At 46.8% G+C, this 27,244-nt stretch overlaps 1 protein-coding gene across 2 annotated transcripts in view; it reads left to right on the top strand.

Moving 5' to 3' along the window:
• Positions 1-26,949, top strand: part of LOC144727213 (aldo-keto reductase family 1 member B1-like) — a 40,474-nt gene extending 13,525 nt beyond the window's left edge. For both annotated transcript variants that reach the window (XM_078605885.1, XM_078605886.1), the window contains exons 5-11: positions 718-795; positions 2,104-2,226; positions 7,974-8,080; positions 9,794-9,875; positions 10,429-10,512; positions 24,706-24,788; positions 25,690-26,949. In XM_078605885.1, coding sequence (XP_078462011.1) covers positions 718-795; positions 2,104-2,226; positions 7,974-8,080; positions 9,794-9,875; positions 10,429-10,512; positions 24,706-24,788; positions 25,690-25,732 — 600 coding nt within the window. In that variant the 3' untranslated portion in view covers positions 25,733-26,949. The remainder of the gene's footprint in view (positions 1-717; positions 796-2,103; positions 2,227-7,973; positions 8,081-9,793; positions 9,876-10,428; positions 10,513-24,705; positions 24,789-25,689) is intronic.
• Positions 26,950-27,244: the final 295 nt, after the last annotated feature.

Here is a 27,244-nt window from a genome sequence, read left to right on the forward strand (position 1 = left end):
CACTTGTCCCAAACGTCTGTTAAAGGCTATACGGGGTCTTTGTATTGTTGTGACCTGTAGTATGGCGAGCGGGTGAGTGAATTGTTTGTTAGCTGCAGTGTGGTGGCTGAATACAGTTTGGACGAGATGAGTTGAACATGGGTGGAGGAATCTGTGAGTGATGTTCACGGGAACAGTAATAATTAGCAAGATGTTAATAAACAGGAGGTGGATATTGAAGTTTTGGGTATTTTTGCATTCATATGAGAATAGCTTTAGTTTTTATGTTTACTAGAGAGCGAAAAGGGGTATATTACGTAGTTTATTCAGGTTAGGATATTTAACTCTTGCTTACCATGGGAAGCCTCACTGAGTCTCAAGTCTCTTTTTAGGAGCATTTTGCCAAATTTTGCAGTAGGGTGCCACACTCCTACCTGTAGTTTGCAGGTAATTATTTAGCATTGGAATGTTTTTGGCCAATATCAGTTACATTGTGTGGTCTTAGTTGTGGGAGGAAACCAGATAACCTGGAGGAACAGGGGCCAACATACACACTCCACACAGAAAGGCACCCAAGTCAGGAATTGAACCCGGGTACTTCTTACTGTGGGGTACGAGTGTTACAGCTGCGCCACCCTGCCGCCAAATAGGATAACGCTGTGTAGTATTTGTAGAGTAAAATGACGTGTTGTTTGTGGAAAAGGAGAACTCGCAACTTCCCTGATTTACTTTCTCCAGCCAGGCGAGGACTTGTTCCCATTGGATGAAAATGATAAAGTGATTACTGATGACACGGATTTTCTGGACACTTGGGAGGTACGCTTATTTTTTCATAAACACACACACACACGATGGCAACTGCTGTGGTGTAACTTAGTACAGTGGACTTGCAAGACAGAGGCCACAGGTTCTATTCCATATTCCGGGGGTGGCAGTTCATGCTATAAGGCAAATTTCTCAAATCCTGCCCCCCCCACCAACCAATTCTGTCCACCCAGGAAGAGCATAAATGGGTGGGGTAAAGTGGGTACGCCCACCTCTTCTGACATGTCTAGTCGGCGTGCAAGAGTAGACCAAGTATCCCATACAGTTCGCTCTTGTGGAGGCCCTTTATTTAATAGTGACATGAGCAAGCAATTGCAGGGCTGCTTTAAATATCCCATCATGTTCTAATTGAGTAGGTGCCACAGTGGCATGGTCCAGATTTGCGAAAATGAAAAAAATACACCTCAAAATTGGTCAATTGGGATTACACCTAACAACATTGCCCCCCAACTGGCAGGCCGGTGTAGAGTCACATTATGCAGCACAAGGACAGCTGCCACTGAGGGTGCTGTTTGACGTTTTTAGGTGAAGCTCTTTGAGTTGTTGAGGCATTAAGTGCCACAACATATTTTTATTGCAATCTTGGTTGTTGGCGAGACAGGGAAGTTTTGTAAACTGCTGACCACAACTGCAATGCTTGGCATCAGAAGCATTTTTTTAACAAAACCTATATTCCAATAGTCTAACCATGCTACAATTACAAAAACTCACATTTATCAATTATACTGTGGCCTAAAATAAAACATTATACAGGGTTGCCCAAAAGTCAGCAAACATACATTTTAACAATGGAATTTTTTTAATTGATATTTTATCTATTATCTATTTTATTTTTCCTTTTCAGATAACATTGACCAATTGAAATCAAATTTACTGAATTGAGACAAAACAATTGATGAATATTCAAAGATTACACCTGTAATAAAAGCACGTCATAAATTAATCTCAAAGGATGAATTCATGAATACATTCATCTTAATGTACATCAGTTTGAAGATTTGTTAAAATAAATTAAAAGACCCTTTGTGATCTGTTATAATAAATCAAACATCCCAATGTGTCCTGACTTTTTGGCCACCCTGTATACAATCAGTGATATTTCAAGCAATGGCCCTTCATATTATCTACATGCCGTGGCGAAGGGCCATTATTGATTTCTTCCTTTTAAAAATACACCGTGTTATTGACAAATGTGTTTAGGTTTTGCTGCTTGTGTACGACGGCCAACGAAGCATCACCATTTTATTTGTCTAACTGTACTAACTGGCAAGAGCATCTTTGACGTGTGCCTGCTTACAGGCAATGGAAGCACTCGTCGACGCAGGAGTCATTCGAGCTCTGGGTCTCTCTAACTTCAATCGTGACCAAATAATGAAGATTCTGAACAAACCCGGCCTGAAGCACAAGCCTGTGGTCAATCAGGTGCTGTGAATGCAAGCGAACAAAGTGTGTGGATAAGTTGGCGTAGACAGTATCTAATGAGGCTAGCCAACATGGTCACTCACCTTATCATTATTTTTCGCTGCTACCATGGTTACTGTTCCTGTAAACTTCACCCTTTGATTCCTTCTCGCCATGTTGAGAACATGGTCTACCAGACTGATTGTTTCGTCTCATCTGCACTGTGTTCAAGCATCACATTGTAGGACATAACAAAGACAAGGATTCTCCGTATAGCCTGTAACAGACTGTAACAGACTGTTGGGGCAAGTGCTGATAGCGAGAACCTGTGAAGGCCGGAACAGTACATGAGGGGGTGGGTGGCCAACACTACGCCCGACCGCCTTTATCTCTCCAGTTACGATGTTTACACATCGCACCAGGTACTCATGTAAGGCCGAGTCGACCTAGGGGAGGCCCATGACTTGTTCAGATAATCGTCACTGGTGTTGGCCGTGAGCAGAAATCGAACTCGGGTCACCGTGTTCATAGTGCGGTACTCTTACCGCTACACTACCGCTCCCCACAAAACAACACACCCACCCACTCACCCGCCAATCTGCAGGTCACAACACTTCTCTTTCTGCTTTTCTCCTCATGCTGCTGCACCTTGGAATTTCCTCTCATTGTCTCTTTTCTCCAAGCTCCTATAACCTTGCTCAAGATTCCCGTTACGCTCTTATCTCTTAGAACTTTGATTATGCTGTTTGTTGCTGGCCACTTGACATTTTGTTCTTGGGTCTATACCTCAGCAACTGTTTAAAAAAGAACATATTTTTAGTTGGGCCCTGACACATTTTTGCAAGGAGGGGGTGAAAATGATCCGGATTTTTCTCTGTGTTCCCCAATTAAGTAATTTGTGGTGTCATTTTTCATATTTGATCAATTTGGACCATGACGGTACAATATTCCCTTCATCATCTCCATTTATCTGCGAATGTGTACATATCGAGCTCCTTTTGTTACTCCACTGCTGGATGAGTGCCTCCCCCACGCTGTGTGGGTTATGGAGGTTAATTGACCATACTGCGAGTTGGTGAAGGTGGGAGGCATGGATGTGCAAGCATAGATTTGGCTGTACTACCCTCTGCTGCCCACCATTATAACTTATGTGCACGTGTTGGTCACCAATCCGAACACTGCCCATGCCTGGTTATCTTCGAATATCTGAACGAGATCAGGAAAATTCTCTAATATTTGATCTGAAAACTCATGGTACGGTGGATCCTCTGAATACTAAGGTAATAGGAAGGCTGATTTGCAGATATCAGGAATAATTAGACAATGGGCAGAGCCTGCAGATATGAGGAGCTACAAATGTTTAGATTTGTATTTAATGAAACAGTTGGATGGTTCCTCTGAATGGAACGTCTTATTTGCAAGGCTGTCCGGAGTGTCGGGTGACCCACACATAGTAAACACGTAATGACACAAGTACACGCACACACGCATATATACTCATGTATAAAAAAACAAAGATCCCTCGTATAGCCTTAACAGACTGTGGGGACAAGTGCTGTTAGCGAGCACCTAATAAAGGCCAGCATTGCCAACACCACACCTGGCTGCCTTTGTCTGCCTCGTGGTGATGTTTACACCGCACCAGGTACTCATTTGAGGCTGAGTCGACTGAGGGGAGGCCCAGGACTGGTTCAGAGATAATCGTTACTGGTGTTGGCCATGAGCGGGAATCGAACCCGGGTCGCCAGGTTCGTAGCACAGCGCGCTAATCGCTACACTACCGCTCCCACATACTTGTGTACATACACCCTTACACACACATACCCACACATAGCAAACACATAATGACAATATACATACACACACACTCGTACACATATACAGGCAGCTCTTACTTAGCACGACTCTGTAGAATGTCAATTCGTTGCCCTTTGTCCTGGAGAAATGTTTACAAAAAAGAAGAAAATCTAAACAGCGCTTACAAGTGAGAACACGCGGCTGAGGAAACGTACCAACCCCCATCATTGGCTCAGCCAATTAGAGCAGTGGACGCTCTTGAGCCAATGAGACCCCACTCCCCGCTGTTCGATTATCACTATTCGTGTTCACGATTACATAAAAAATATATAGGATCTTTTTTTACCAGTGTTATTACAGTACGTTTAGCCAGGTGAAAACTCACAAGACAAGGATAGACTTTCAAGTTCTACCTAAAATAAACCTCACCAAAAAAAATTGTACTCGGGCAATCACTAAGATTTCAGAGGTCCTGGAGCTCTTCTCTGAGAATGTCCGGGGTTGGGAGTGCAGCAGCTCCAACCTCATCTCCCACTGCTAGAATGCACTCGTGAGTATAGTACGTAATAGTTACTAATTTTATATAATTATTTGTATTCATTAAACAATGTTTACCATCCGTATTATTAACTGTGACGGTGGGTACCGAATTTGGCATCACGGTACAAAGGAGTCCACCACGGTGAAGTATGGTGCAGGGTGTTAGCCCATCCAAGGCAGGTACGGGAGCACAAACCAGGGCTGAGATGGATTGAGGGATTTGAGTACTTTATTTTGGCTCTTACCAAGTCAGGGGAGGTGTGGTTGTGGCATCCTTTGCCACACCCTCAGAAACAAATATGAGGAATATAATAAAAACCCACACATGCCCGTCCCTACGCAAACTCGTTTGCATGATCAGAATAGCACTCCACTTGTAATATTGGCCAGATAGAATATTCCCGCACACACACCTAGTACCTACGCAAACCCGTCCTCACACACGTCCACGACAGTGAACACCTGACTCTACAGGGAATACTTGGCACAACAACAATATGAACCAGGCACAGCACAGCACACAATCTTGATTTGAAGCTTTCGTTGCAGGAATCCATACTGTTGGGTTCTTTCAGTAAAGTCACGTAGGTAGAAAAATCAAATAAAAATATATATATCACGACGTTTCGATCGCAACCCAAGCGATCGTCCTCAGGCAGTAAAAATAATCCTGCAGTAGAACTGCTGAACCAGAAAGAACGCAGCGAGAGAGCTGCTACAACAATGGGCTATGTATGTTGGCCAAGGGCAAGCAGGCGGGGTCCAAGCTGGAAAGGAGTCCCATCCCCGCATGCAACAACATCAGTTTTGTTAATGGGAGAGATTAGGGAAAGAGAGATTAGGGAGAGAGATCACCATGTCAAAGTAAATGAGCTTCCGTCGCCGCATAAGAGCACCGTCGCCGCATATGCGCACAGCAGCAGTGCTAATGGGAGATTAGCACCATTTTGATGGGAGAGATTAGGGAGATCAGCAAGATAATGTCATTTATATGTGTAACACAAGCTGTGGCGCTGCCAACTGCACTATGAGAGGCAAGCGCATCAACGCAAGAGAACCACCGCAACGGTGGTCGCGCCAGTGAGACACACAGCCCATCACACAGCCAGAACCATCGAGAGCAGAGGTGGCTATGTTAGTGAGACCTCAGCCCGTCAATGCAGAGGCACCCAACAGGGCAATGCAACTCAGAGAGTCGGAGATAACAGCCAAACGGCAGGAAGGATGGAAGCACCACAGCAAAGTACGACTTTACTTTGTTAATAACGTCCTTCCAATGATTGCTCACCTTATACCCATCTTCTCGGTTGAAATTGTCTCTGTGTTTATATATCTGGATGGCTTCATGGACAAATATTTGATGGTAGCATAGCACACTGCTACACCATGCACAGACTGCTAGCACACTACTGTATGTATGTAGAACTTCTTTCGCATTGTATGTAGCCGACCGTGCTAATCGGAGGTGGGGGAAGGACAAACTATATAATTTAGATTTAAAAGTGCATAGCTCTGGTGGCTTCCTAATATCAGAAGAGCGTTTCAGACAGCTGCGAAAGTGCTGCGAGAATGACTGGAGTTCTCATGATGGTTTATGCTCCTTGTCAAGATCTGCAAGGTATTGTGGTTCATTTATGGCAAGCACTTTGTGTGTAATGAGTGCTACCTTATGTATTTGTTTGGCAACTGGAAGCTAATGCAGCTCTGCGAGCACAGGATGGACATGGTCGGACTTTGAAATACCCGTCACGACACGTGCCAGAGAATTTTGCACATGCTGCAGATTGGTAATGTATTTGCCAGACGTCCCGTAGAGTAGGGAGTTGCAATAATCGACATTTGTCGATGCTATGCAACATGCAACCGTGTTGGTTTTGTCATGACTCGATAGTGGTGGAATGTATCGTAGAGCCCTGATATGAAAATTTCAGCCCCTCATTTTATTTTGCACGTGGTGATCAAATTACATTCTGGTTAAGTATGGTGCCGAGGCTCTTTAAACGAGTAGTAAACTGAATCCTGAAATCCACGACTGTCACATCATCCTCCCACACGTTTTTCACCTGATCCCGAGTGGCAACCAACAGAACCTTCGATTTTCCTGGATTAAGCAGCATTTCGTTTTGTGCAAACCACACGAGCACCATTCTTGGAGGTTTCCGAGGTTCTCCATATCTAACTTGCAACTTCACTGTGATGTACAATTGTGTATAATCAACATTGATAGAACTTGATGTCATCCGATGAGATGACATCGGCGATCGGAGAGTCGTATGTTGAAAATAGGAAGGGCCGAAGGACGGACCCCTGTGGTACAACAACTAAGCACAACATATAGGCAATGTTTGTTACCCAGCTTGATGAACTGTGGTCGATCATGTAGGAATGACTCAGTCCATCCCAGTACTGTACCTAATACATCGAACCTTGACCTTAGCCGCCTGATGAGTATCTAATTTTCGATAGTGTCGAAGGTGGCCAAGAGATCGAGGCCAACCAAACTGCAACCCACTGGTAATCCATGATCTTGTAGAAGTCATAATTCATCTTTAGTAGAACCGTCTCAGTGATGTGGAACTTCCGGTACACCAACTGCAATGGGTTGAATCTGCCTGTCGCAGCGACGTGGGGAAGTAACCGCCTCAGAAACAGATGCTGTGACCTTTACTGTCAGGCTTGAGATCGGGAAACTCAGGTTTGAGATCGGGAAATGGTTTGTGTGGTCACTATGGCTTCAGCCAACTTTTTTCAGGAGTGGTGTTACCTTCGCCATTTCCAACTGGTCTGGGAAACAGCCCTCGCTAAACAAAAGTTTTGCCAGGTGGACAATCGGCAGCGCAAGCATATCCGAGCATGATTTGAGAATCGACGTATGAATGTAGGCTGAGTCGACCTAGGGGAGGCCCAGGACCGGTTCAGATAATTGTCATTGGTGTTGGCGTGAGCGGAAATCAAATTTCTTCGCCGGGGCACTACTGTAGACTACTGTACACTATCAATATAGGCCACATTACATTCTACGATATGTTACAGTAGGGTACAGTACTCAAACACGCACACATAAACATGCACACAAACACATATATTAAAAATATATATAGACACCAAAACACGTATATTATTTAATTAGTACCCTAACACGCTCACAAAACAAAGCCCACACATACAGAGCAAACAACAACACTAATAAAAAATATATTCTATAACGTATACAGTGTGTGTTTATACAGCAAATATCATACCTGTTGGCCACATTTTAAAAGAGGAAAAAGTAAAAATTAGCATTTTCAGATGGAAGGAGTTTGTCATTTTCCATTGATGTAGATATTTGTTGCTGTGATAGTCGCTCTGGTAACGTTTCAGGCTACCACGAAGGAGAAAGCTATTAATGGTTCCCTGATCTGCGTCTTTGTATGTGTGCACGTGTGCAGATAGAGAGCCATCCTTACTTGACTCAAGACCGGCTGATTGCATTTTGTCGTGAACATGGAATTGAAGTGACGGCATACAGCCCGCTGGGTTCTCCCGATCGTAATTGGTAACTAACCCTCGCACATGACTATTAATGTTCATACCCTACAGCAGACAACACTAGCAGCCTGCACATACAACAAAAATGCAGTCGCCCGCAACACCGGGTGGGGATGTGGCCCGACGGTAGGCCACTCTGGTTAATACTGCGGTGTATTAACCATACAATATCACGCACTGTTCGCTTCGCAGCGGACTTTAGAAATCACGCGATGTCCTTTGAAGCGAGTCGGCCATTGTGTGCCGGCATTGTGGTTTAATTTGCCAACAAAAATACTCGCAAATTACTGACATTGGGATTAAACATACCAATCATCACCCCCTTCTGGTAGACTGCTCGCAGGCGAGCACTGAGTTACGTTGTACCGCACAGGGACAGCTGTAAAAGGGGACCCCTTTAAATGTTTGAGATGAGATGCGAAGCACTTTGAGTTGCTGTGGCATTTAAGAAAAGAAACTGGCACGAAGAACATTGGCACCAAACAATAGTGACACTTTCACAGAGCTATTGAAACATGAGCTTGACTCAGTTTACCATCCCTCCGGGGTCGATAAAAGTATCACTTGTGATTTAATTTCAACTGTTATGCGCACAGTATTTGCTGACTCTCCGAACAACTGAGGAGCGTGAGGAACCACAGACAAAGAGGAAGGAAGCCAGATGATGAGCTGCTACCAGTTGTCCAAGCTCTGCAGTCCTTTCTATATTTAACGTGTTTTCAGCCAATTATTGAGTGTTTACATGTGGGAAGAAACCTGAGAACCTGTAAAAAAACCCTCGTGCGAGGGAACAACATTTTATCCCATACCAGTAGAACAGATGGAGTTTAACATGTAGGCGTTAACGACCAATATTATTCATAAGCGTTTTTTTGGGTTAGATCGCGTGAATATAAATGTAAGTATAAATGTTATGATAACACATTTATTCCTCTTTAAGACCAAAACTGGAGGATTTATCCAAAATTCTGGCTGTCGCCTGATGAGGCTAGTTGTAATTACCGGCGAAACGTCGTACTCGAATTGGAAATGTTGTGGGTTTGCTCTTCAACATACTGGTGTGCTGAACCAGGAATTAATTAGCATGTTTTGTTTACATGACAAACCTTACTAATTGGCTGTCGAGTGGTGGCGGGTTTAACGACACATTTATATGTATGCGATCTAACCCATAAAACCTCTATTACGGAGAACAGATGTAGTCCACATTATCTGTACTGACTTCACCTGGCAAGCCAAGGTATGGCACCTCCTCGACGCCCAGGAGAAGGGACTTTCACAACAATTGTGCGATCCACCAACCCTGGCCTCCACAGTGCTAGATTACAGGCATGCACCACCACTGCGTATGTCTGTTTTATGGATAGACATGTGCCCAACTTAGGAATGTGGACATTCTGCCATGAGCTCAGAACTGGAAACAGAGGATCAACACTGCCTCAATTCTCATTTGAGCAGGAAATCACTTTGATTTGACTGTCATAATAAGATCTCAGAAAATAACATTGCCTCTTATCTAGTCCTGCAGTACCTGTAATATTGCATGCAGCGTAGATTATAGCAATGTTATTGGGGACCATTGTTAGAGTGCACTTGTGTTTGTAATGAGTGTGATAAGCATGCTTCACGCTGACGTCCACACCGTATGTGTTGAGCATGGCATGCGTACTACAGCTGTGACAAGCGCTGAGTGTCGTGAGATCTCTGCGTTGTCGTGCAGGGCCTCTGTGGATGAGCCCAAATTACTGGAAGATCCGTGCGTATGTGCAATTGCATCGGCGCATAAGAAGACACCTGCACAGGTAACAGAGTACCGCATACATAAATCCATGCACCACCTCATACGCATACACAGGAGGAGGACCTATGTGTTCCTGCAAGATACATTTGTCAGTTTAACACCTAGGCTTTCGCAACCATTATCCATAATAGAGGTATTTTGGGTTAGATCGTGTAAATATATAAATGTGTCGTTTAAACCCGCCACCATCCGACACAGTCAACATGCCGATTCATCACTAGTACAGCACACCGGTGTGTTGGGAGAGCCAAGCCACAACATTTATAATCTGAGTACGATGTTTCGCCAGTAATTGCAACTAGCTTCAGGCGACAGCCAGATCGAATCTGCTGTACTAGTGACGAATTGCCATGTTCTGTTTACGTGACAACTCTTACTAGTTGGCTGTGTCGGGTGGTGGCGGGTTTTAACGACACATTTATATATTTACGCGATTTAACCCAAAAAACCTCTATTATGGAAGATACATTTGTCTTTGTTTGAGTGCTGCTGTACATTTACATATTTATGCTTTTTGTTTGCCTTTAAATGACACGGCTGTTTGTTTGGAATAGGTTCTAATCCGATTCCATGTACAAAGAGGAGTGATGGTGATTCCAAAGTCTGTGACAAAGGCGCGCATCCATGAGAACATACAGGTTTGTTGTGATCACAATCAACACATGGACTATGCATTTCCATTGCATACCTCTCCCTTCACATTAAAATGTACTTTTTTTACGCATTTCATCAGCCACACATACGTCCTTCTGGAAGCACATAATTTTAGCAACATCGGTTCAATACAAAAACAGTATGGACTGGTTTTGACAATCAGTGTCTCGTCAGCAGTCAGGCTTATCTGAACCAATGATTATTTTATACTAGCGGGAAGTACATGGCGTTGCCCGGGGGAAAAATATATTTCAAAACTTTTCTTAAAAACATAACATATACTTACACTAATACTAAGCTATTGTGAAAGCCCGGTGTGCCTCTTTGTCTGTCCATTTGTCCGTCAACAAAATTATAAGAGGCTTGCAGAAGTCCTGTAATAAAAAAGTAATAGAAAGTGGCGGGTAAATAGTTGATCTAAAAGGTTTCCGAAAATTGAAAATTGTTGACCCCCCTCCCCTCAACATATTTTTACCCCCCCCATAGGCATATATACCTACACACCCTACATACAATAGAGTGAGTAGTATCTAGTAACTCTATAGTAGTATCTGGCTCTAAAGTAGTATCTACTGACTGTATAGTCGTATCTATTGACCCTACAGTAGTATCTACTGACTCTACAGTAGTATCTACTGACTCTATAGTAGTATCTGCTGACTCTATCGTAGTATCTGCTCACTCTATAGTAGAATTTGCTGACTTTATAGTAGTATCAACCAACTCTATAGTAGTAAATACTGACTACAGTAGTATCTAATGACTATAGTATTATCTACTGAATCTAGTCGTATCTATTGACTCTATAGTAGCATCCACTCACTATAGTAGTAACTACTAACTCTATAGCAGTAATTACTGAATCTATGGTAGTTTCTGCAGACTATAGCAGTATCTGCTGACGCGATAGTCGTATCTACCGACTGCAGCAGTATATACTGACTATAGTGGTATTTACTGACTACTATTATCTACTGACTCTATAGTAGTATCTACCGACTCTACGGTACTATCTAACGACTCTATAGTCGTAACTACCGACTATAGTATTATACACTGACTATAGTAGTAACTACTAACTCTACAGTAGTATCTACAGACTGTATAGTAGTATCTACAGACTGTAGCAGTATTTACTGACCGTCGTGGTATCTCCTGACTGTAGTAGTATCCACTGACTATAGTAGTAACTACTAACTCTATAGTAGTATCTAGTGACTCTACAGTAGTTTATACTGACTGCAGTAGTATCTACCAACTCTATAATAGTGAAGAGTCAGAGACTGGTTAAGCACTTATTTATTTCTCCAACCCACAGCAACACTCGTTCCAAAACCAACCCCGAACACACGTCTCACAGCCCCTTTTAACCCCTCCATCTCCGCCCTCGTTCCCAATACACATCCTCATCTCGCATGCCTGGTCCGGGTGATGTCAGTGTCCTCTAACCCTTGACCCCCGTCTCGTGTATTCCCGTGCGTGTGATTGGTGCGTGTTATACTGAGTGCGGAGATTTCATGTCTGCGTGGTGTGTGTGCGTGAGGGTGGCTCGCAGATCCTTTGCATCACCCCCCCCCCCCCCTTCCTTGAGACAAAGCCGTCCTCGGCTCAACAACTGTATGCCTCAAAGCCAACTGCGGCCGGGCGCATGTAATTTAAACAACAACAACAACAAAAAGTGCAATAAAGCAAAAGTAACACAACAAAAAAAAGTGCAATAAAGGAAAAGTAACACAACAAAATTCCCCCTCCGTCTCCTTGTTAACAAGAGCGCCGCCTCTGTCGCAGACTTCTCCCACGATCCGGTCCCTCGACCGAACACAACAGGGTTGGAGGGATGTCCGTGTCCACAGCTGCGACGAGGCGACGTGAGCGTGAGCGGGTTAAAGGGCCCCATCCTGTGGCCAAGCCCTCGGCCAAGTCCTCGGCCGATTCTGCGGCTGCGTCTTCAGACACGAACGCCGATGGGTCCGGTGCTGGCGTCCCGGTCACCTGTAGTTCTGCAGGATGGACAGTTGGCTGCAATTTTCAGTTAGACGTGTAACAGGCCGTGAGTGTGACAACTTCCTCCCACCCGGCCGAACTGACGATGAAGGTGGTAAAGGTGACGATGCTTGTAGGGGCAGCTCGGCCGCGACGTAACGTTTTAGCCTCGAGGGGTGAACATACCACCTACGCTTTCCCATCTGAATGTGAACACACTGAGGTCGCAATACCTGCAGCACTGTGACCGGGCCCTGCCAGGGCCGGTGCAGCTTCGCTGACGTCCATAACGGTACCTGCGGGCAGTGCAGCCAAGCCAGGTCACCCACTGCAAAGGGATCTGCAACCGGTGGCTTAGCCCGCAAGCGCTCATTCGTAACTTGTGCAGATGCGGATGCTGCCAAGGCCGCCTTGCGAGCCTCGCGCAAATACTTGAGCGAGTTGCGGAACGCGGCTGGCCAATCTCCTGCACGCGACGGCACAGGGCGCAACTGTGCCTCATCTTCTTGGTTCTTTCGGTAAAGTCACGTAGAAGGGAAGTAATAAAATAATAAAAATAAAACATAATAAAATAATTCTCACGACGTTTCGGCTACAACGCAAGCAGCCGTCTTCAGGTGAAGAATGAGACACTGCCAAGCTAGGAGCTTATATATAAGCTGAGTTGGAGGTGGAAGAAGAAGAGAGCCTTAACAAAAGAATGTGCATATCAAGAGGAATTTAGCATATTCATGGGAAATGCGTAGGAGGTGGGCGGGGGGGTTTCAAAGTCATATTATGCCCATGCATTATGCAGGATCAGCAGCACCAAGGGAGGGTGCAGGGAGTAGCATTAACAAAGGAAAGGAATGTTAATAGTATGTAGCTGCAGTTACTAAACAACCACGTAGAAAACTAAAGTATAAACTACATAAAAAACTAAAGTATAAACTGCATAGCACCATCAGTATATTTACTATACTCTACAATAAGCTGAGTTACTAACAGCAAGTAATACATTACAATTCTACGTCGTAAAAATTATATAATATGCTTCCATCTAAACTTTATTCTCTTACATCACATGAGCATACACCGTACTGCCATAGATAAACCCAACATTAAATTATATACTGTCTTGCTATATAATTTAATGTTGGGTTTATCTATGGCAGTACAGTGTATGCTCGTGTGATGTAAGAGAATAAAGTTTAGATGGAAGCATATTATATAATTTTTACGATGTAGAATTGTAATGTATTACTTGCTGTTAGTAACTCAGCTTAGTGTAGAGTATAGTAAATATACTGATGGTGCTATGCAGTTTATACTTTAGTTTTTTATGTAGTTTATACTTTAGTTTTTTACGTGGTTGTTTAGTAACTGCAGCTACATACTATTAACATTCCTTTCCTTTGTTAATGCTACTCCCTGCACCCTCCCTGGGTGCTGCTGATCCTGCATAATGCATGGGCATAATATGACTTTGAAACCCCCCCGCCCACCTCCTACGCATTTCCCATGAATATGCTAAATTCCTCTTGATATGGACATTCTTTTGTTAAGGCTCTCTTCTTCTTCCACCTCCAACTCAGCTTATATATAAGCTCCTAGCTTGGCAGTGTCTCATTCTTCACCTGAAGACGGCTGCTTGCGTTGTAGCCGAAACGTCGTGAGAATTATTTTATTTTATTATGTTTTATTTTTATTATTTTATTACTTCCCTTCTACGTGACTTTACCGAAAGAACCAAGAAGATGAATCCCTGCAGTCACGAAAGCTTTAAATCGAAACTGTGCCTCAATCGGAGGGCTCGGCTCGCGTCCATCAAAAAAAAGAGTGAGTATCCCGTTGATGCATGCGGCGCCGAGCAATAGGCCGTCAAAACCCCAGGGATGTGCAAATCCCAGTCTGGCTGCTGGTCATTGACCAAGTGACACAGCATCCCCGAGATGGTGCGGTTAAAGCGTTCCACCATCCTGTCCGTTTGTGGGTGGTAAGGGGACGTCCGCACCTTCTTGACACCCAGCATGTCACACACCTGCAAAAGCTTGGAGGAAAAGTTTCTGCCCTGGTCCGTCAGCGACATACCCATTTACAAAGGCGTCCGCTATGGACGCCGCCGTCTGTTCGTCCAACGGGCAGGCAAAGGGCCATCGTGTAAAGTACTCCATCCCCACCAGTAGGTATCTACTTCCTCGAGGAGTGGCGGGGAAGGGGCCCAAGATATTGAGGCCCACGAGCTCGTTTACCCGGGAAACTTTAATGGACTGCAGGGGAGTGCTTTGCACGACCGGCAGGGGCATCCTGCATGCACAGTTCGCGCATGCCGATACCCGACGGCGGATATTGGCCGACATGCCCGGCCAAAAATAGCGAAGGCGTAGCGCAGCCTCAGTCTTATGGCTACCTAGATGGAGCAACTGTCGGACGTGAACATCGGAGCATAGCTGACTCCGCAGGGAAGAGGGCACCACCAGAACTTTATGGTTCACAGTCGCGTCCCAGCGCATCAACAAACCTCCGCCAGCCGGCGAAGCGGTGCCAAAGCCGCGTCTGCCTGCTGCCGGTCCCTCCATTCCTGCAGGGTGAGCCCCAAGTTGCTATCAAGCGATACCGGCGGCCCCGCCCGGTCTGTGTCCCCGGCGGAAACCGGCGCCACGATCTTGGGTTGTGCCGCGGCCGGCAGTCTACAGCGCGCGGATCCGTCGCTGCAAGCGCACTTAACGGGGGCTGCCAGTCTGGACAAAGCATCGGCGTTCGTATGCCTGATTCCTTTCAGATGCACCACTCGATACGTGTACTCTTGCATACGCTCCAACCATCGGGCCATCTGACCGGTTGCTTGGTCAATACGGAGTCAGTACTGCAATGCCGCATGATCCGTCCGAACAGTGAAGTCGCGACCGTACAGGTAGGGCCGAAACTGCTGAACAAAGTGGACGATGGCAAGCAGCTCGCTGCGCGTAACGCAATACCGCTGCTCGGCCTGCAACAAGACGCGACTTCCATAGGCAATGACAACCTCTCTCCCCTCCTTAATCTGGGAAAGAATGGCCCCGATGCCCACATCGCTCGCATCCGTGTCCAGAAGGAAGGGAATCGAAAAATCGGGGTATGCTAGGGGCGGCGCTTCTGTCAACCGCTGGCGCAGTATCAAGATCGCATCGGTGTCTCCCTCTCCCCCGCACGAAATGACTGTCCCTTCGCCGTGAGCGCATGCAAGGGCTTAGCGATGGTAGCAAAGTTCTCTGCGGACTTCAGGCACGGACGTGGGTGTTGGCCAATGACGGACGCACGCCGTTTTGTCGGGATTTGTCGCGACCCCCGACGCATTAACGAGATGACCCAAGTATTTAACGGAGGAGTGAACCAGATGGCACTTGGAGAATTTTAACTTGAGCTTGGCGTCACGAATTTTCGAAAACACCTGTTGCAACCGGGTTAAGTGCTCCTCAAATGTGCAGCGAACACGATCACATCATCGAGATAGATGAGGCACGACTCCCACTGCAATCCCGCAAGTACCAGCTCCATCAATCGCTGGAAAGTGGCGGGAGCCGTCTGTTAACCCATCGGCAAACAGTTGAAATGAAAGAGACCGTGAGACGTTTTTAAAGCCATTTTCAGCCTGGATTCGGCCAGAATCCCGCCAAAAGGTCCAGTGTGGAGAAAATGTTTGCTCCTGCGAGTGCATCTAATGAGCCGTCTATGCGTGGGAGCGGGTAGGCGTCCACCAAGGTAACTTTGTTCAGCCGCCTGAAGTCTACGCAAAAACGCAAAGACTCATCCGATTTCTTAACCAATACAACCGGCGCCCCCCACGGACTCGTAGATGGCGATATGATGTCTGACTCCATCTCCTGCACTGTCCACCGCACATGCTCCTTCTCGCTAGGACCCATCCTATAGGCGTTCTGCCGAATGGGTGGCGCATCGCCCTAATCAATGTGGTGCTCCATCAGCGGCGTGCGACCAACATCGTAGGGACCCTGACTGAACACGTCTGCAAAGTCTCTCAACAAAGTCCTGAGCTCTCCCGATTCCCTTGCCAACAGATCGCTATTCTGTGCCAGGAGCGCGGCTATCCATGACATATCCTCTGCGCCGACCGATGGGCCAACCAATTGCACATTGTTGATGGTGTTCGCCTCAGGGTTCGAATGCATGGGACTGACATTTGCAAACAAGGCCCCTTCCTGAATTGTAATGGGTGTGTCAGCCGTGTTGAGGACCTGCATGAACAGTGGCTGATTCCTGCGCACGAGTGTGTCAGCTGCTACTAGGCAATGACGACCCACCACCAACGGTACTGCGGAGCCAATGAGCGGTGCATCCGACCGGGAAGTGACGAGCGGGGTGCGATATCGGAGCGGCAACAAGGCCTGCGCACCAGGCGAGATCAAGACCGTAGTCCTGACCAGCGCCTAAACTCGTGGAAGCTGCTTCGGTTCCCCGTCTGGACGCAAGAAATATAAGCGACCCCCCCCCCCCCCACCCCCCCCCCCCCGATGGGGTTTCGACGATGCCTTCGTCCTTCAGAATGCAAAGGGGCATGTCACTCAACAGGTCCTTGCCCAGCAAACAGGGAACCGTGAGCACACTGGAGATCTGTACCGGAGCACGTACCTCCAGCTTCCCGATGCGGACCGGCACTACCACTTGGCCCATTATCCCCATACTTCCCCCATTTGCGGCTATGTACCTGGCCTGCACCGGCGCGAGACGACGCTGTCCCTCCGGTAACAAGTCAAAGACACGCAGGGATATGATGCTGGCCGACGCACCTGTGTCGACCAACACGCAGACGCTAACCCCTGTCACCGAGCCTACCAACACGGACGTCCTAGTTGTGGCCGCCACCACCCTTCTGGCCAACCGACGCCACTTATTAACCGTGTCCAGCCACGGGCCCGGACCGTCAGCGGGAATCCTAGCTGCCGTACCCAAGGAATGAGATGCGTGATGGGGTGAACCTGGGGTGGATGGTTCCGGCCGGGTGTCCGAAGTGTCAGCACTCGCCTGAGTTGGAACCGCCGCGGACCGAGGAGCACTTAACCGGGTTAAGTGCTCCTCGAATGTGCGAGCGAACACGATCACATCATCGAGATAGATGAGGCACGACTCCCACTGTGAATCCCGCAAGTACCAGCTCCATCAATCGCTGGAAAGTGGCGGGAGCCGTCTGTTAACCCATCGGCAAACAGTTGAAATGAAAGAGACCGTGAGACGTTTTTAAAGCCATTTTCGGCCTGGATTCGGCCAGAATCCCGCCAAAAGGTCCAGTGTGGAGAAAATGTTTGCTCCTGCGAGTGCATCTAATGAGCCGTCTATGCGTGGGAGCGGGTAGGCGTCCACCAAGGTAACTTTGTTCAGCCGCCTGAAGTCTACGCAAAAACGCAAAGACTCATCCGATTTCTTAACCAATACAACCGGCGCTTCCCACGGACTCGTAGATGGCGATATGATGTCTGACTCCATCTCCTGCACTGTCCGCCGCACATGCTCCTTCTCGCTAGGACCCATCCTATAGGCGTTCTGCCGAATGGGTGGCGCATCGCCCTAATCAATGTGGTGCTCCATCAGCGTCGTGCGACCAACATCGTAGGGACCCTGACTGAACACGTCTGCAAAGTCTCTCAACAAAGTCCTGAGCTCTCCCGATTCCCTTGCCAACAGATCGCTATTCTGTGCCAGGAGCGCGGCTATCCATGACATATCCTCTGCGCCGACCGACGGGCCAACCAATTGCACATTGTTGATGGTGTGCGCCTCAGGGTTCGAATGCATGGGACTGACATTTGCAAACAAGGCCCCTTCCTGAATTGTAATGGGTGTGTCAGCCGTGTTGAGGACCTGCATGAACAGTGGCTGATTCCTGCGCCCGAGTGTGTCAGTTGCTACTAGGCAATGACGACCCACCACCAACGGTACTGCGGAGCCAAAGAGCGGTGCATCCGACCGGGAAGTGACGAGCGGGGTGCGATATCGGAGCGGCAACAAGGCCTGCGCACCAGGCGGGATCAAGACCGTAGTTCTGACCAGTGCCTAAACTCGTGGAAGCTGCTTCGGTTCCCCGTCTGGACACAAGAAATATAAGCGACCCCCCCCCCCCCCCGATGGGATTTCGACGATGCCTTCGTCCTTCAGAATGCAAAGGGGCATGTGACTCAACAGGTCCTTGCCCAGCAAACAGGGAACCGTGAGCACACTGGAGATCTGTACCGGAGCACGTACCTCCAGCTTCCCGATGCGGACCGGCACTACCACTTGGCCCATTATCCCCATACTTCCCCCATTTGCGGCTATGTACCTGGCCTGCACCGGCGCGAGACGACGCTGTCCCTCCGGTAACAAGTCAAAGACACGCAGGGATATGATGCTGGCCGACGCACCTGTGTCGACCAACACGCAGACGCTAACCCCTGTCACCGAGCCTACCAACACGGACGTCCTAGCTGTGGCCGCCACCACCCTTCTGGCCAACCGACGCCACTTATTAACCGTGTCCAGCCACGGGCCCGGACTGTCAGCGGGAATCCTAGCTGCCGTACCCGAGGAATGAGATGCGTGATGGGGTGAACCTGGGGTGGATGGTTCCGGCCGGGTGTCCGAAGTGTCAGCACTCGCCTGAGTTGGAACGGCTGCGGACCGAGGCTGACGATCCTGGCTGGTCGTCCCCGGCGCACTCGTCCTGCTGCGGCATCCGCGGGCGATGTGTCCCTCCCGACCGCAGTGATGGCAGATGACTTCGTCGGTGACCCAAGGATGATCTGCTGCCTCGCGAGGTGCCCAGTGCTGGGGTCGGCGCTCCGCTTCCCGCGGGATCCTCGGGTACTGCCGCAGGGCCGCCACCGTCTCTCCCTCGTCCTTCTCCGCCGGTGGCACGTGTCTGGTTGGGGGCCGTGGCAGCCCCTCGACGTCACCGCGATCCCACGCGACGTGTGCCACACTTTGCGCGGGTCCCACCATCTCTTCGTAAGCGCAGAGATGTCGTGCGACCGATAGCGAGGTGCAGGCTTCCTCCTCCACCACCGGCAGCATCACTCCCGCCTTCTGTGCCATGTCAAGAAACCGCTCCGCCACCAGCGAGTCCAGGCCATGAAATCAGGTGTTTTATAGTTTTGTGGAAGAATCCCTTCCATTAATACAGTGCTACAGTGAACTGCAGTGAAGTGTTTGATGACATACTTTTGGTGCAAGATTCACTGCCATTAAATTAACACAAGATACAATTATACTCTGCTCAATTTTTTCGTAAATATTACAGCTTCCTTCCTAGGATGGGCAAACAAGCTAGTAGTATATATCAACTTTATAATAGTACTAACTTCACATAGTGTAGTGGTGAAGGCCTAGTCCCGTGCAGAGCCCCCAGCCTCGCCTAGATTGCCCAGCCGGCCGAGGTGGCACCTTGGCAGGCTGGGGCTGGGCCGCTACTCCCCCCCCACCATCCCCTCGCCCGCTCTACAGTAGTATCTACTGACTATAGTAGTAGCATCTACCGACACGATAGTAGTAACTGCACACATTGGGATGGGGAGAAGAGGACATCACACTGTAAAGAATTTACCTCAGCGTTGTGTGTATTTTTTTTGCATTTTTAACGCGAATGAGAATTCCCCCCTCCCCCCACCGATCGCATGTGTGCATTGCTAGGGGCAACCACGGCTCAGGTTCCTCGCACATGCGCAGATGCGTGCTTTGGCGCACGCTCAGCATAGTAATATAATAATAATAAATAGTACTAAATTGTTAATTTAACTACTTTAAAGTTGACGGATGGGAAATATGAATAGCGCTGGCTGACCGCCGAGCTTATCGCATGGTATCTGGGTACTTTTTTAAAAACGTAAACCTCACGATTTGTGAGTTAAATCTGTCACAAGTTTCGTCCATACACAGACACGCAGACACACAGACAAAAAAAACTTATTTTGGTAAGATGGCTGATGTAGATGCAGAGCAACAACTACAATTTCACATTCAGGTGGTCAAGCCAGGCAACCGCGTCAAAAGCAGCGGAGTGTATCGCTGTATTGTCTCCTTTGTATTTGTGGATCAGGCATTGCGTCATTATATGTTGTACTGGATGACCACAGTCACACACTGTAGAGTTTTTAATTTTCTAATTGTGCATCAGGTATCAGCATCTGCAATGATTTGTGCAGATGCGATTTATGGTGGATCATGAGCTTCATGGAAAATCAAACCCAGGGGTCTTCTGCATTGGATCTTTCACAAGATGTTTGCTTGTGAGTTAATTTGAACTCCATTCATCTTTACAAGCTTCATTGGGGTTGAATTTGCATTGCGTAAGGTTAAGTGAATGGATTTAAAAGGGCTTGTGTGACTTCAAGTGATGAGGGATGGTATTGAGGTCCTAATGAATGGATAGGTGACCATTTTCCTCAATTCGTAGGACTTGGAGGTTTGCAGCGTTGCGGCGGATGAGTGGGGGAGAGATGTGCGACAGCACGGGCAGCCCAGGGTGTTGGGATTGACTTGAGGGTTAAGTTGGACATTACCACATCGAGTGTGACTACTTCTGGTCCATACTGGTGCACAGTATTCGACTACAGAGTACACAAAGGCCATCTTTGATATCTATATCACTGGTACTGATGCTCACTAGCTTGTGCTTGCAAGTTTCTGGACCAGGTTGACCCTTGTTTTGGTCTGGGTGACTAACTTTTCAGGTGGTTATGGAAGATTAGTGTACGATCCAGCTTCACTCCAAAATAGGTTGGAGTGGGGTCATGTCGAACAGTGTTGCTGCAGAAGGTTACTTTCAGAGTGTGCTTGGTGCTCATTGAAAGTGGCTGCTTGCGTTGCCAGGGCAAGGTCATCTGCATATAAAATTTGCGTGACCCGGTTGGCGGCTTGTTACTTGTGAAGACATTGATGAGCGTTTGCTCGAGTATTGAACCTTATGACAATGCATTGTTGAGGAACCGGGGTGAGCTGGCTTTGTCGCCCTTATAGACATGCTCATCATTGTCGATATCAAGTGTATTGTTTTGAGGTAAGGAATGATCCTTGCGAGCTTCAACATCAAGCCCTTAATCCAGACTGCGCCGGTCTTGGATATTTACTGGAATCCGGCCTCAATGTGCGTCGCAAGGGCCAAAACCTGGTTACAGAGCTGCGCCCAGGCCAGAATCCCGCTTGTTCTTTAAGGATTCTCTGGAGGATGATGCGTTCCAGGAGCTTATAGGTCATGCACAGGAGTCACATTGGCCTATAGCTTCCCGGGTTATCGGATAGCTTGCCCGGTTTTGGTATTACAATGAACATCACCTCTTGCCATGCTTTTGGGATGCATCTGGTTTTCCTGTACAGGTGTGGCAGCCATTGAAGTCCCCTAGGGCCCAAGTGATGGAGGGATTCTGGGGTGATACCATCTCTGCCAGCAGCCTTGCTGTACTTCATTTAAGCCAGACCCTCCCTCACGTCCTCTCTGCTGATGGCAGTAGGGTCTTTGTGAAGAAATTGAGGCAATTGTCTTTTGTAATTGGCGATGGATTTCTTGTTTGATGTTTTTGTCGAGTGGTCCTTTTATGTTCTCCACTAATTTGGAGGCTATGGAGTTGGGCAGGATTCTTGCGGTCTGGTATTCTGTTTGGTTAGCAGCACCTAGGTGTCATAGTAGGGCCCGGGCACAGCGGCTGGAGTGTGTCAAGTCCAGGCCTTTAACGCACTCTGTCTACCGCTGATGTCTGGCTGATTCTAAAGACTCTAGCAGGGCCTTCCAAACCTGTGGGCTGTTCGACTGGTTGTACTGTTGGAGCAGGTCCTTGAGTCTCTTTTATCCAGCATGGAGTGGATTCTTTCCGAAAGCCTCAGGAGATGCTCTTCTTGGCAGCTGCAGTAAGGATGCCAACAAAACGATGATAACATTCTGGTCTTGAGGAATTCGACTCACCACTCTTTCTACAGGTTCCTTATATCTTGACTTAATGCTTTTGTGACTGCAGGAATTCATACTCTTTGGGTCTTTCGGTAAAGTCACGTAGTCGTGAGGTATATCAGGCTCTCTGATCTTACATTTACATGCAAATTCCATCTCTAGCCCCACCCACTTACCCTTGGGTTGCACCCATCTCAAACCTATATAACCTCTTGCTACAGCAACTCTCCTACTATATTTCTCCTGCCTCAGCAGTTCGCCTGCTGTATTTTTTCACCTGAAGACGATTGCTTGTGTTGCGATCGAAACGTGATTTTTTTTTTCTATCTATGTGACTTTACCAAAAGACCCAAAGAGTATAAAGTTCCTTATAGTGGTCCCAGTCAGCTTTGGCCAGGTTCTACCTTGGTAATAATTTTTACAGAATCACGGGGATTTAAATGTCGATGTGGGGCCTATGTTGACTTTTGGGGAAGCTTCGGAGTATTTTGCGGGATGCGTGAAGTGTGCTTCCGCTTTGATCTTTGGAAATGATGGTGAGGTTTGGGTTATGGTCGTGTTGCCAGCAAGCAGCGTGAAAAGTTGCTTGCTGCTTGGGATTCGAAAACCAAGTGCAGGTCTCTGGAAGATATATAGTATGGTGGCTGTTAAAGTCACCAACATATAGGGCTGGAATCGGTGCACTTGGGAGCGCTACTTTTGTCCATTTTGAATTAGAGGCTTTGGACATGGTGATGTGCAGCTCCCCAGGTGGCATAGGTGGCTTCTGTTTCAGTTGGTGGGAAGGCTTATAACTCTGATGGTGTTCTTCATGGATACGGCCAAGCCATTTTTGGGTGGTAATGGCTCGTCGTGAGGTTGTATCCATGGATGTGGTAGCGACTGGTATGTAGGGCATCCAAGCCATGGGTTTCTTGGAGCGTCAGGACATCAATGTTATGGGTTATCATTATGATCGAGAGATACTCGCACTTTACTGGGGAGAGTCCTTCAATGTTCAGTTGGAGAATCCTTGTCCCAGGGCCTATCTGGTGCGGTATTTGACCCTGAAGAGGGCCGTTGGCGTTGCTTGTATTGTTTTCTCTGAAGACCGGGAGATTGATGATCGATGTTTGTCGTGATTTCTCACTAAACAGAGTGGGCCGTATGAAGGCTGCCATCTTCCACTCCAGAACAAATGCTATGAACTGCCAAATGTTTATAGGCAAGGATTCCTCTCTGTTCAATACCAGTCCCAGTGTGATGTAATTTTCTATAATATAAAACAAAGAATAATCATTGAGTATTCTTTCGTTTCCACAGTGATACTGTTTTGTGTTTTAGATGTTAACATTTTCATGATCACCATTTTTTATGCTTGTTTACCAAGAGGAGTCTCAATACTTTTTCAGGAAGTCCAGCCAAGTTTTTCAGTAGGCGGAAATGTTGCTTTGTGGAATCGAAGTTGAGTAATTTATGGAGTGATTTTTTTGTCATTTTTCAGCATTGGGATGTTTGGCCAATACTGGTTACATAGCATGTTTTAGCTGTGGCAGGAAACTGGAGAACTCGGAGGCAACTCACACAGAACAGGGGCGAACGTACAAACTCCACCCAAAAGGGGTACCCGAATCAGGAATCAAACTGAGGCCTTCCTTGCTGTGGAGGTGCCACCCTGTTGCCCAGTAAATGTACTGATTATGTTAATCGAGATGCAATATTGCTGTTTATGTTTTTAAGAGTGTTCCCATCAGATCTTATGCACTTCAAATACATTTCTGCGGAGGGAGCTGGTAGGAACGCAAATATGGCCGACTGTGAGGGTGGGCACAAACCGGCGTGAGTAGGTTAAACGTTGAGTTTTATAAGGGCACCACGGGGTGACCAGCCCCTCCCCACCCAGCTCCACCCCTCCCACCCCCCACCCAGCCCCACCCTCCCCATCCAGCCCCTCTCCACCCTCCCCACCCAGCCCCTCTCCACCCTCCCCACCCAGCCCCACCCCTCCCACTTTTGGATGCACGACGGACGGACACAATAATCTCCTGTGGGCTGGTGTAACCAGGAGGTTCCTACCAGTAAAAGTAGACTTGCTTCCAAAATGCATATTGAAATAACTATAAACAATGTGTATTTGGAGTCTGTGAGGTGAAATACATCATACTTGCACTATATTTGGGAGGCAGTTTGCTGATATTTGAAATGTATTCCATTGTACATCAGAAATGTATTCCATTGTACAGTCACAAAGCCCACTATTCTTCTGACAATCAGAGGCTCTTGGTAGGGTTATACGCTAATATGCAGTTGATATCCATGTCCGCAGGTGTTTGATTTTGAGCTGACTGCAGATGACATGAAATCCTTGACTTCCCTCAACAAGAACTGGAGGGCCTGCCCAATGCAATGGTAACTTTGGGAAACATCACACCGTGGCACCATCAATCTTGCCACCATCATACAATCACACCCTGCCACCATGGCACCAATGTTCTGCCAGGCTGACGGGTGTCATTTGGCCTGAAGGACGCTTGGTGTTCGCCGTGTGCACACTCTCATCTCCTCTGCTTGCCAGCATTTGAGTTATTTGGGGGGGTGGGGGGGGGGTGACGCAGCCCAGCGGTAGCGCATTTTCCTCTTGTTGTGTAGGTTCACAGTGTGATTCCAGCTGTTGCCATGATTAATACTGCGGGTGTATTAACTTTATAAATATGCACCATCTCCACAGTGGATGTAAAAAAATCCTGTGATGTCATTCGCAAGATCCATTTTATGTCAAGGTCATGGTTAAAATTTAACAAATTACCTGCAAAATTACTCTATTGGAAGTTATAGCAAAATCTTGCTAGGGCCCTCCTGAAAAAGAGTCAAGAGACTCGGTGAGACTTTCTTGTGGGCACAAATGTAATAATACCAATGTGAGGATTCTCTGGCCTTCATACAATGTCTACATGCCACCACTGAGAATGCAAGGTCAATACAATCCAACGTATACCATGCTGAAGCATGGGTACCGACTGCTTTTCCATTCACACATTTATCATGAGCACCACACTGCAGGTCACAACACTTTTCTTCTTCCCTTGCACTGCTCCAATTTGGCATTCTGTCCCATCTCTTTTTTCAAGCTCCTGTCACCTTGTTTAAGAACCATGTTAACTATTATATATTACAACATTGATCGTGCTGTTTGTTGTTTATTGCTTGAAGTTTTGGGCCTTTCGCCCTGTGCTCAGCAACTGTGTAACAATATTTTTTTTATTTGTGTGTGAATTGCCTTATCGTGTCGTGTTGTGTGTACTTTTGACAGGGCTGTGGACCACAAAGACTACCCATTCAACACTGACTTCTGAACCAAGTTTCAATATTATATTCTCTCAGCTTCCTGCATGGGTATTTTTTTCTGATAGAATACATAGTTTGCACTTATTCAACACACCAACGTGAATTAATACATTAACACCTCACAGAAATAAACAAATAGATGCTTTTTTAAAAAGATGGTCAACTAAGCCCAAAAATACCTCAAATGGGAGTTTTCAACAAACTAAGCAGACAATTCACATCCCACCCACATCTGTCCCTCCACCTACAAATATAAAAGTACTTTTTACGCATCCCATTCGCCACAGTCTTCGAAGAGTGCATATTTCCAGCAATGGTTCAATACATACGAACTCTGGACCAGTGTCGACATTCATCTTCTCATCAGTAGAGGCAGGCTTGCTTGGACAAATGCTGAACTGCCAAATTAGTTTTTTCAGTTTCATTTATTTGGTATAGTCCCGTGAGCCATTCGGCTCTTGAATCGGGTGCAACCGCAACAAACAAAAAACAAAAACATGAACAAGAAAACATCTTAAAGTGACTATGTGCAAACAGAAAATCCAAGAAAAGACAGCAAAATATTGCAGAAAAAGCACCATACATCAACGCTGTGTGCAAAAATCCCAGTGGGATGCAAGTCAAACAACAACAACGACAAGATTAAGGCCATCAGTCTAACTCCGTACTACAACAAACAAACATGGCCAAACCCAAAAAAAATTCAAAATCACCAAATTAAACCCTCCGTTTGATGTTATGGGTCCTCCTAGTTCGACACAAAACTATAAAATACACAGCACCACGCCTCCACAATTATATTTCCAAGATCAGCAAAAACAAATCGCATAACTTGCAAGAAGGAAAGCGACCAATCTTAAAAGCCACCATGATGTGCAGGTGTAATCGACAGGGTCACCAGTCACCACTCCATCTAAACTGTTTACATCACATTGCGCATGCAGAGTCCCACTTACGTTGTTATACCTTAAGTTACTCTTTAGTTGTAGAATTAAACGGCAGTAAAACATCTACCGTATGTCTGCCCACCAGCAGATGAGTGATGGAGAAGTGTGAGGAGTTTGGATTATTTGGAAGTGCACAATAAGATAACACGTGTTGGTGTTAACTGGGCGCTGTATGTGTCGGAATGCTAGCGATGTGTTGCCGAGATTCATTACTAAACATGCATATTTGTGTTTTTGCTGGTTGTTTAGCAAAACTTTCAATAAAGTGTAATTGAAAAGACTGCGAATGAGTAATTATGTGTACGGTAGAGATTGTGAAAAATGGCAGCTGTTACAACCAGAGAACTGTACATCCTATATGGACGTGGTGTGCACCATTACATTAGTATGTAGAGTACAACTTCGGTTATCAGTGGCCTGGTTATCCGGGGTTTTCTTTTATCCCGGTTGACGGAGCACGGATCACTCTTCCAGCCATCGCTCAAATCCAGTTCGCGGGGTTTTTCCCGTTGACACCGGATTGGCTTCCCTCGTACGGAGAGAAGAGCCATCACATTGGTGGTCCGTCTCATT

This window comes from Lampetra planeri, chromosome 25 (genome assembly GCF_965212315.1).
Source record: "Lampetra planeri chromosome 25, kcLamPlan1.2.h2, whole genome shotgun sequence".
In the NCBI taxonomy this organism is placed as follows: Eukaryota; Metazoa; Chordata; class Hyperoartia; order Petromyzontiformes; family Petromyzontidae; genus Lampetra; species Lampetra planeri.